The sequence below is a fragment of the Mercurialis annua genome, linkage group LG5, assembly GCF_937616625.2.
Source record: "Mercurialis annua linkage group LG5, ddMerAnnu1.2, whole genome shotgun sequence".
In the NCBI taxonomy this organism is placed as follows: Eukaryota; Viridiplantae; Streptophyta; class Magnoliopsida; order Malpighiales; family Euphorbiaceae; genus Mercurialis; species Mercurialis annua.
Window position 1 is genome coordinate 55,067,682 of NC_065574.1, and position 12,197 is coordinate 55,079,878.

The 12,197-nt window shown below is 28.8% G+C and overlaps 1 protein-coding gene across 1 annotated transcript; it reads left to right on the forward strand.

The window, feature by feature from the left end:
• The first annotated feature begins 8,878 nt into the window (after positions 1 to 8,878).
• Positions 8,879 to 10,622, forward strand: LOC126681141 (premnaspirodiene oxygenase-like). Its single transcript, XM_050376554.1, has 2 exons — positions 8,879 to 9,798; positions 9,897 to 10,622. Exons 1-2 carry the CDS (start codon positions 8,914 to 8,916, stop codon positions 10,524 to 10,526), a joined length of 1,515 nt encoding a protein of 504 aa, XP_050232511.1. The 5' UTR covers positions 8,879 to 8,913; the 3' UTR covers positions 10,527 to 10,622.
• The last annotated feature ends 1,575 nt before the right edge of the window (positions 10,623 to 12,197 follow it).

Consider the following 12,197-nt stretch of genomic DNA (forward strand, 5'->3'; position numbering starts at 1 on the left):
GAGGTCCAAAATTAATAAAACAAATATTATTGTTAATTGCTACTGAATTTCAATATTATTATAATAATTAATGATCTCTAGTTCAACTAGCAAGAATGAGGTCCGAGATTATGAAGGTCTTAAATTCAAGTTCCATTTTGAGCGTAAAATGGAGATTTATCGGATTGTTAAAGATGGACGCTATACACTTAAAGATTGAAGACTACAAATTATGGAAAAGATTTTGGATTGAACGTCGGATGTAAGAATCATTCCGCGTATCAGTAAAGCGATGCAATTGCAAGACGATGAGTTAATTGTAGATTGTAACTAATAGTATTCTATCTTATGACGAGTTAGTCTATATATGTAATTCTAACTTTCCAAAAAAAATATAATGAAAAAAACCTAATTAAAATATATTTTATATTGCATCATTAGAAATAAGTTTTAAAATAGGACAAAGATAATAGTGTCTGGACTTTTAAAATCTACAATTTTGATGCTTGTGATTTTAGTTTATTTTTAATTAGTATCTTTAACTTTTTTTTAAAAAAAATACTATCAAACATAGATATTTTTTATATAAAAAAATGTGAGTATATTTTTATTCATGCTTTGATTAATGAATTCACAGTTCACGGTTCTCGTTCCGTCCGGTTTCAAAAATAATTTAAATTTAAATTTAAAGATAAGTAATCAATTATATTTAAAATTAATAAAAATTATATAGTTTATCCTAAATTTTGAAATTTTTTTATATATATGGTAGATATAATTATATATTGATATATATGGTAGACCTGATATATTAATTAACATATTGATATACATATGGTAGGTCTAATTTTCTTTCTTTTTTCGGTTTTCTTGACAACTCTTTCTTTTTATGGTTAAATAATGAAAAAACAACTAATATATCACATGACTTTCTGTTTTGATGCTTAAATAACATTTTCCATTCTCATTATGTGTCCTATTTTTTTAGAATTATTTTAAAATACCTCATTTTTAAATATATTTATAACAAATTTGTCCATTTTTTTTATATTTTTTTCACTCTACACTAATAACAAATATATTTATAAAAATACTTAGGGCATCTCCAACCCTTATCACCTAATTTAAATTAGGTGACGAGGGTACTCCATCTCTCATCAAAATAGGTGACTCCCTATTTGGAGTCACCTATTTACTCTTCATTATTTTAATATTTAGTCAAAGTATAATTTTGATAATTGTAGTTTGTTTTTATTTAATTCAACACATTTATAATTAAAGATTTAAATATATATATATATATATATATATATATATATATGAATATTATTTATTTTTAATATTATAGAATAATTTTACACATGAAAATATTAAAATATTAAAATCATTTTTTTTATAAATTATTAAAATTAACATAAAAATATTATATAAATAATTTTACAAGACAATAATTTAAAAGTATTACATTACTAATTTAACGAGACGAGAATATAGAAACATTACATAAATGATTTTACGATACGGTAACATAAAACATCACTGTAATTTGAATAAATTAATGTAATATATCTTAAGTAATTTTAATAAAAATCAAGTTTTAAATAATTTAAATATTTACAATAAAAAATATTTAATATATTTATTTTATGATATATAAAAATTATTATATATATTAATTGAACTAATATGTAACAGAAATGAGTTTATTTTGATTAAAAATGTATAAATGTTAAAGTAAAAAAATAATTAAAATATTAAAAATAAAAAGAATGTTCATTTTGGTGTAGGAAAATGTGATTGTGGGTTTAAGTGAATTCGATGAAAAATCACCTAAATAGTATTTTGTGACAAATATATATATATATATATAAGCCTTATCTCACTTTAGAGGCTGATAATCACCCATGGCCCCTGACTTTAGGGGTATCTTACGACAAACCCCCTGATATAAAGAAACAATAAGTAAACCCTTTGATTTTTATGACGGCGCTCGCTAAACCCTTTTTGGACAAAAATACCCATGGCGCCTTCTTTTTTGGTCAACTGACATTAAAAAAAATGACGGCGCCACGTGTCAGTTGACACGTCACCAAAAAACAATAAAAAATCAAAATACCCAAAACACCCTAAATTACCCAAAACTCAACCACAACCAAACAACTCAAACCAAACTAAAATTCAACCACCCAAAATTTAACCAAACCACCTATCAACCTATAACCACCACCGGACCGGCCACCACCTCCGGCCCGGTCACCATATGTGACCGTCTTCTCAGGTGAGTGTCTCACCTAAGAAGACGGTTTTGTCTTCTCAGATGATCATCTAAGAAGACAAACGTCTTTTCAGATCATCATCTGAGAAGACCTGCGTCTTCTCAGAGCGTTGTCTTCTCAGATCCATCTGAGAAGACGACCGAAATTGGGCGGGTGGGCGGGTGTTGGGTGGAGTGGCGGTTAGTAGACCTGGCAATTTTAGACACGACACGATTAAATGATACGACAGGACACGAAGTTAAACGGGTTTGGGTTTGATGTAAATGGGTTAGGGTCATAAACGGGTCAACCCGTTTATGACACGATTAATTTTGTGTCTAAATGAGTTATACACGCCTAACCCGTTTAAACACGGTTAATTAGTTTTAGTTAAAAAATATTTGTTTTTACAATTTAAATGTTATTAAATTCTTAATTTTTATTAATTTTTTTATATTATATATAATTATAAAAGTATTTATCTCAAAATATAGTAGTAATTCTTTTAGTATTATATCAAATAAATTTAAAAAGTATTTAAATAATTAAATGGGTTTAAATGTGTCACATTAAAAGGGTTGATTCGTTAACACTATTAGATAAACATGTTTATACGGGTCATATCGTGTAACCCGCGTAATAATCGTGTCGTGTTTGGGTTTTGCATATTAAACCCGATTAATAATCGTGTCGTGTTCGTGTTTAGGTTAATCGTGTCCGTGTCTAAATGGGTCTGACCCGTTTATGACCTGTAGACACGAATTGCCAGGTTTAGCGGTTAGGGTTCGAATGACTGGTTTGGGTTGTGGGTAAGTTAGGGTGTTTCGGGTATTTTGAATTTTTATTGTATTTCAGTGACATGTCAACTGACACGCGGCGCCGTCAGATTTTTTTTTTTTGGAATGTCAGTTGACCAAAAAAGACGGCGCCATGGGTATTTTCGTCCAAAAGGAATTTAGCAAGCGCCGTCACAAAAATCAAGGAGTTTACTGATTGTTTTTTTAAATCAGGGGGTCCGTCGTAAGGTACCCTTAAATTCAGGGGGCATGGGTGATTATTAGCCCACTTTAAATTAAAATTTACATATCCACTATCTTTTCTCTCTTTTTTCTCAAAATTGTCTTTTCTTTTCTTCTTATTTTCCGTTTGATTTTCCATTTGTCTTTTCCGTTCGTCTCTTCCGTTTGCTTTTCCATTCGCGATTCTATTCGTCGGATGAGTTTCTCGTCTCTTCCGGTCGTTTTTCTGTTTGTCTTTTTCATTCGCGTTTTTTCAGTTCGGCTCTTCCATTCGCGCTATGGATTTCTCGACATCGTTTTTAGATTTTTTTGTAATTTTTTAGGTCTTTTGTGATGATTTAAACATTTTGTAAATAAATATTTATAGATCTATGATTGTTTGTTTATAAAATTATTCTATTATTCATATAATTATTTTGTCTTTCTCTTATTGATAGATTTGTTTATTTATTTTAATGCTACTGATTTTGTAAAAAACGAATGTATTTCTGGTGTATTTATAGTGTATTTCTACTATTTTTTCGGTAATTTTATTTCCATCGCTGAATAATTTAGCGACTAGATATTTAACGACGGATTGAATTTGTCGCTAATAATTTAGCGATAGATTTTTTCTATTTAGCGACGGAAAATCCATCACTAAATAGCAGAATTCTAGTAGTGTGATAATTATATTTTACAGAGTAAAAGGATATTAACGTAAATATACATATTTCCATTTCGTACTTTTATATATAATATAGATATAAAGAAAATAAACTTTAAGTTAGTAAGATTTAATCATACATTATAAAAGGTAGGGTTAATGTCAAAAAAAGTCACAACCTTTATTTTTTTTTATTTTAATAACGCAGTTTAAATTTTGTCATTTTCATACACGAACTATCACTTTTATTCAAATTCATACATGGCGATGAGCTGACACTCATTCATTTATAAAATGACATCCACCTCAGCAAATTACACCAATGGAGTCATAACATCTCAGGTGTGTATGGATTTAAAAAAATAGTTCATACATGAAAATAACAAAATTTAAACTGCGTGATTAAATTTATGACTCATATATAAAGTAACTAAATTTTGATAATATATATTTTTCCTAGGAAATGTGCGTGCCTACACTAAAAATTTTAAACGTATAGATAGAAACGTGCAGTTTCTATGCTTTAACCGGTTTAATTTGGAATTACATGACAGAGTATATATAACGTAACCACTATTGTAACATTATGGGGATTAATATGAGAATTCGGGAATTTAGACGAGATTAAAATCAGTTCTACTTTTAAATTAAGATTCAATGTGAAGATTAAGTGATAAAAAATCTGAAATTTATTTTTTTATTAATAATGTGTTAACAAAAAATAAAATAACATTTAACCTAATTATATATAATAAACAATTTCTAATTAGGAATTCTAATCTAATATTCAATCTTTTATTTAAGAATAAATAAATATAAATATAGTTTTTTTAGGTTGAAATTTTTAGCTGAGCCAATTAAACTTATTTTACCATCTCATGAGCTTCTTCATGTTTAGGTCCACCAATGTTTTTTTTGGACCGGTGCATATCTATACTATATATAAAAGTACGGATGAGAAGAGAGATAGGCACATTTATGTTAATGTCCTTTTCACTTATAAAATTTAATTATTAATTAAAAACTATTAAAATAATTATTAAAATTAGGGTGCTAACTAAAATAAACTACTATGTTTGTTTAGAGAACTAATTCAAATAGATTATTTTGACTATTTAATTATTTTTTAATCGTATAAAATTTTAAATAAGGTAAACTATTTCAATGAAATACTATTTTTAATTTTTAATTAAAAACTATTAAGATAATCATTAAAATTAGAGTAATAAATAAAATAAACTATTATGTTTGCCTAGAGTACTAATTTAAATAGACTACTTTGACTATTTAATTATTTTTAATTGTATAAAATTTTAAATAAGGTAAACTATTTCAATGAACTACTATTTAAATTTTTAATTTAAATTTTCTATTAAAATTGTCTATAATCATAAAATTTGAGTGCCAATTTTCTTTTTTTAAACAATTAAAACAGTCATTTAAAGTAGAGAAGATAAAAAAAAAATAAAAAAAACTGTTCCTATTTTCGCACTTTACAATTTTTATGATTCTGTTTCCATTATCACCATTTAATTTACATAATCACCACCTTTCCTCATTTATTTACAACCACCACCATTTTTTTCTTAAATTTACACTTGTTTACCTATGTAACACTCACTGGACCATTTTTCTTCATAATTGCTTTCTTCTTCTCTATTATCCTATCCTTCACCACCATCATTCTCCACTACTCTCATACTCTTCGCCAGCCACTCTCTGTCGGAAACCTCGTCCCTAGCAAGTTACCGAGCTCTCCAATCGGAGCCACCCAGCCGTAGCAATTGAGCCACCTTGCTCGCCGTCGTCAAGCCCGTTTCAGCTCTGCCATCGCCGATCTCATTATAAACAAAGCTAAGAAGAAGAGATGAGTAGAGTCTCGTTAAAATCAGTAATATAATGGCAGTAAGAGGAGAATAAGAAGAGAATAAAGCAGCTTGATATTAAAAGTTCAAAATCGTTAAGATTCAACCTTACCATTTTGCTGATGTTGTTGTTAACGGGCGAAAGAGAATTATGAATTTCTTTAAGTTTCAAAATCTATTTAGATTATTCGGTTAAATGAGTATAATACCTTTATATCAGTTTTATGAGATTCCACAAAAGTGAACAAGTTGAGTTTAAATCTTTATTAGTAAAACTTGAAAAAGAATGTGTTAGAGATCATGTTTTGCTTTTTTTTATTATGGACATGTGTTATTATAATTGCCTGGATGAATATATGAGGATGAAATTTTTTAGAGTTTGATGTAGTCTCAGCACACGCAGTTGTAGTTTGGTAACTCTATTAATCTGTTTTGAGTTTTACTTATTTTGTTTGTTAAATTGAAAACTAAAGTATTTTGTATAAAAATTAAATTCCATTGACTTAAATAATTTGATTTGATTAAATTATTCGGTTAAATGGGTATAATACCTCTATTGTTATAATTCTGCAAGATGAATTTATTTTATTTTATTTTTCAAAATCTTAAATCGAGACCGGCGTTAGAAAATTATTAATAGAGCGGATACATTTTTGATACATCTGCGATACATTTTTGATACATCTCTAATTTAATTTTTAATGAATTGAATTTAAATTTTTAATCTTTGAATTTTAGATAGTGCATTTTCGGATATGTTATTGTTGCTTGTTGAATTTTAGTCGACTACATTTAATTGTAATTCGAATATATTTCCGCTACATATATGATACACAATTTATACATGATAGATACATATTTGATACAATAATTTGAATATATTTTTAATACATCTCTGATACACAATTTATACATGATAGATACAAATTTGATACATTAATTGAACTAACTGACTAATTTGATTGGTTCATTTTCGTATTTTAAATAGCTTATAAACATATATGTAACAATACTAATTAAAATGAACTAATTAGTTCATTTTAATTAGTATTATTATATTTATTGTTTTGTTTATATTTGATCAGCTCGGTTTCATGGTTTGACCGGAAGCCCAAGGTGGAAGAAAGGGAAAAAATGAGTAGAAATACAAAATATTCGATAAATATTTGATACATCTCGGATACATATGTGCTACATGATACATAATTTATACGTGTTTTAAAAAGACTATTGTCAAATTACGTTGAAAATTGAAAAATTATCAAACATATAATTTGATACATCTCCGACACATATACAATACATATTTAATACATCGCTGATACATTTTTGATTTGTCAAGTTCTATAGTTTCAAGGACTGCCATTGTTGGAGTATTATTTGTAAAGTGGATACATATCTGATATATTTAAATAAATCATCGTCGAATTGTATAAAAAAAATATAAACATAATACACACATTTTTTTTAAATGTATTTAATAGAGAAATCACTGATACATAATTTATACACTATAGATATATTTTTAAATGTATTTAAATAGATACATGATAGATACATTTTTACTAAATTTATACACTGTATATATTTTTTACATATATTTGTTTGATACATCATTGATACATAATTATTTATTGTAGTTAATTAAACCAACTTTCTAATATTTATAAATATTACTTTGAATAATTTTGTGGATTTTTTTATATTTATAAATATACATGAATAATAAATACGATATATAATCAAAATATATTTAAAAAAAAAATAACTATCAATTTTATTTTTTTGGAGAATGTAGCAAGGACATCTCAGAGATGTATCGGAAATGTATCAGATGATATTACAAAACTGTGTCTTTAATTTGTTGATGCTTGCGTGCTATAGGCTGACGCTCTGACGTGCTGACGCGCTATGACGCACGCTGACGCGCTCTGACACACAAATCACATGTGCTATCTATTTTTATTCCCTTTTATTAAGATAGTGTCATGTTTGCCATGTGTCGCCTTTTTAATGGAATGGTGTTTGTTGTAAACTTTTTTGCTTTTTTGGTAGGAATGATAAATAATGGAGTTAGGTGACAATATATAAAATGTTGAGCCATTTTTGTGGTATTTTGTGATATTCTCTATAAAAAATATCAATATTTTAGTTATAAATTTAAATAATATATATATAATTAAATGATATTTAATTCAGTATTGTAATAGATTTAATATATTATTATAAATATTTTACTTGAAATGTAGTGGATAAATTTTATATAAATATAATCTACATATAATTTTTTTAGTAAATAGGTTAAACATTTCACATATATTAATCCATTAAATAAGTATATGTCTCATGTTTTTTTTGATATAGCGTCCATAATTTTTTTTGAATGGGTGCCAATTATGAGATAATATCTTTAAACCTTTCACATTCAGTTTAATTCACACAAGTGTCGTATAGCATGAGGTAAACTCTGCCCCTAAATTTTAAACGGGCATATGCATGAGTACAATTTGAACCGACGATCTCAATTTTCTTTTACGAATAATAATTTATATTAAACTAAAAAAATGACAAAATGCTGTTTTTTAAAGTTTTCGCATAAAAAGTGGCATATTAAAGGTGACACACTATAGATTATAACTAAGAGAAAACGCCAATGATACGACACATGTGATGAAAGCGCATTCACTTGTCAGTCCTACCATATACGTCAATAGCTAGGAATTTAAAAGATAAATTTTATGCTTTTAGGTGCTGATCGTTGAACACAAAATTTAAAAAACTTGAGAATTTATTTTATTATTAAATATTAAAGATCGCGTATCTTTACCATATAATATAATAAATCATGTGAATTTAAGATATGAAGGAATCAACAAATTTTGTGCCATGCAAATAAAAAAAATGGATTTCTAGTCGTACTGACAAAATTTGCCTACTTTATATAATAGTATCACTATTATTTTATCAAAAAACGTGGAGTAGTTTGTCAAATTAAGATGACTATGATGATAAAATAATCATATTTCAAAATTGCACATGATAGAAATAAGATGTTTATACTTTATATAAAACGGCAAAAGATATACAATCTTCTTCATTCAGTAATTACTTCAATTCATTCATATTCTTATTTCATTAGCTATCAAAAAATGTTGTCAATTATTTCGCAATTAATTTTGATTTTAGTGTTGTTCATCCTGCGGGCACTATGGAAGAAATTTAGAAGCAGCAAATCTCTAAATCCACCCCCCGGACCGTGGAAGCTCCCGCTTATCGGAAATCTGCACCAGTTAATCGGGGGCCTGCCCCATCATAAACTCGGAGCCTTGGCGAAGAAATACGGTCCTATTATGCAGCTTCATATCGGACAAGTTCCGACGGTTGTGATTTCATCACCTGAAATGGCAAAACAGGTGATGAAAACGCACGACACCATCTTTGCACAGAGGCCAATTCTCATAGTCTCTGACATCATATTTTACAAGGGTTCGGATATTGGCTTTGCACGCTACGGCGATCATTGGAGGCAAATGCGGAAAATTTGCATCTTAGAGCTGCTTAGTGCTAAACGTGTGCAATTGTTCCGACCAGTTCGAGAAGAAGCAGTATCGAATCTCATCGCTAACATTTCTTCCAATGCTGGAACTTGTATCAATCTTACACAAATGTTAAATTTATTGTCATCCACTCTCATTACAAGAGCAGCATTTGGAAAACAATGTACCGTCGATCAAGAACAATTCATTCCGCTTGCTGCAAAAGTTACGGAGATGATGGTCGGCTTCAACATCGCTGACTTGTTCCCCTCTATCAAACTGCTCCGTTTCCTTACTGGAATTCGCTATAGACTCACGAAACTGCACAAAAAAGTTGATGTTGTGCTTGAGAACATAATCAATGCTCATAGGATTGCGAGGGCCACGTCCAAGATTGAATTGGAGGATGAAGATATCGTCCATGTTTTGTTAAATCTTCAAGAGCAAGGGAATCTTGAACTTCCTTTAACAACCGACAGTATCAAAGCTGTTATACTGGTAACTTATTATAACTTATTATAATTCAATTATATGTGTTTATTTATTCTAGCTCATCGAGTAATGTACGTATCTAAATAAATGTATTAATATTACAGGACATGTTCCTCGGAGGGATTGATTCATCAGCTTTGACTCTAGGATGGGTTATGTCGGAATTGATTAAGAATCCGAAAGCCATGCAGAAAGCGCAAGCAGAGGTCAGACAAGTTTTTAGAGAGAAAGGAGTTGTTGATGAAATAGGCATTGAAAAATTAAAGTATTTAAAGCTTGTTATCAAAGAAACATTAAGAATACATCCTCCGGCTCCATTAGTTCCTCCTAGAGAAGCTAGTAATGAATGTCAAATAAGCGGATACGATATACCCACCATGACCCGACTTTTTGTGAATGTATGGGCGCTCGGAAGGGATCCTGATTATTGGATTGAACCCGAAAGTTTTATACCAGAGAGATTTGAGGAAGGTATAATTGACTACAAAGGAAATAATTTCGAATATTTACCATTTGGCGGTGGAAGAAGGATATGTCCCGGTATATCATTCGCCATGGCGAATGTTGAACTTGCACTCGCACAGTTACTCTTCAACTTTGATTGGGAGCTTCCCCATGGTATGAAGAAAGAAGAACTGGATATGACCGAGGTCTTTCTCACTGCAACTAAAAGGAAATATGATCTACACTTAGTTCCAATTCCATACTCTCCAACTGAACAAAACATTTACTAAGTTACCATTACGTCAACCAGAAAATATTGTTGTTTTAAATAATGTAAGTTCTTGCATTTCAATGATTTCTATGTACGACTGGATTTGCGATTCCTATCCTCGAGAGTTAATAATGATTTTCTTCATTTAATGAAGAAATTTTAGAGAAAAAAGAAACCTTTATTGATATCAAAAAAATTGTCTTTGTTACAATCAGTGGCGGAGTTAGGTTTTGAATTCAGGGTTTGGGGGGCGAGATTTAAAGCAACTTAGCATCTCCAATAATGCTCTTTATTTTAAAGAGTATCTTTAAATAAATAGAGAGCATCTATAATAATAAAGAGCAAAAAAAATAATTGTATTCAATGGACTCTTTAAAATTGTTTGTTATAATTATTTGATCTTCTTTCTATTTTTTGTTTTCACTCTTCTTCTCATTTTTAATCAATTATCAACAGAGAAATAGAAATTTCTTTCAAAAAAACAGAACATAAAAATAAAATTTGGGATGCAGTTCCCAAAAAAAAATTGAGATGCAGAATTTCTTTTTCGCAGAAAAAGTTCTATCTAAAGTTTCACTGATTATCTCTATTTTTTATATATTTTCTTTGGCCATTTGTTTATAGAACTCTTCCCTAGGTATGGGTTTTCCATGTTGATCAAAGCAAGGGAAATAAGATCATTATTTACTCCCCCATTTTTTTTAGTTGTCTATTTAGTTAAAATTGTACATATTAAAAAATTTAAATTTTTGTCTTAACTTATGAGAGTAAATACTCAAATAACCCTACAATATAGTAAATGCTTTTATAAGTTGAGTCATAGAGTCATTTATTAGGGGAGTGATAAATTTGAAAGATAATAGATAATGTTATCTTAAATTCCTAAAAAGACAACTATTGATGAAAAAATACATTTGTCTAAAGTGACAACTAAAAAAAATGGAGGGAGTAATACACAGAGCACAAAAAACAATTCGAAAAAGAAACAGTTGCTTATTAAAAGATAGCAACGAAGATTTTTTGCACCTATAAATAAGGAAAGAGTAGAAAGATGCTAACCGGTTATATTTCACGTTCTGTTTTAAAAAATAAAGAGTGGTTTTAACTCTCCAAATGTAGAGAGCCAAAATCACTCTTTATTTTTATTTTTAAAAATAAAGAGTCCATTAGACTAATATTTTTGTATTCTACTCTTTATAATAAGGAGTTTTATATTTATAGAGAGTCCATTGTGGATGCTCATTTAAATGAAAAAGTTTAATTTTGAAGAGAAAATAAATAATGATAAACAATAAGAAATTTTGAATTTAAAATTAGAGAGTATTTAAAAAAAGTTTGTAATAGAAATATTAAAAAGCTAAGTTAGATAATTTGGATATTTAATTTAAATTTTTTGACAAATTTTAAGATAAAGAAAACATTTATGTTTTCAAAAATAGATAAAGGGCCAAATTGGCCCATTAATTATTATTTTTTAAATGAAGGGCCAAAACTTGGGCCTTCAACCTAATTCATATGTTCCAGTTTGCAACAGATGAACATCGGCTGCTGCCAGCTGTGAGCAAGGGCGGAACCCTTGCTCTGGGTCGGAGCAGGGAGGGCGACCGCACAGGCTCGACCCCCCGCCTCCGCGCCCTTACAATGAACATAAAACATAAGAGTTCCTTCTATATGAACTTTGATTACTCTA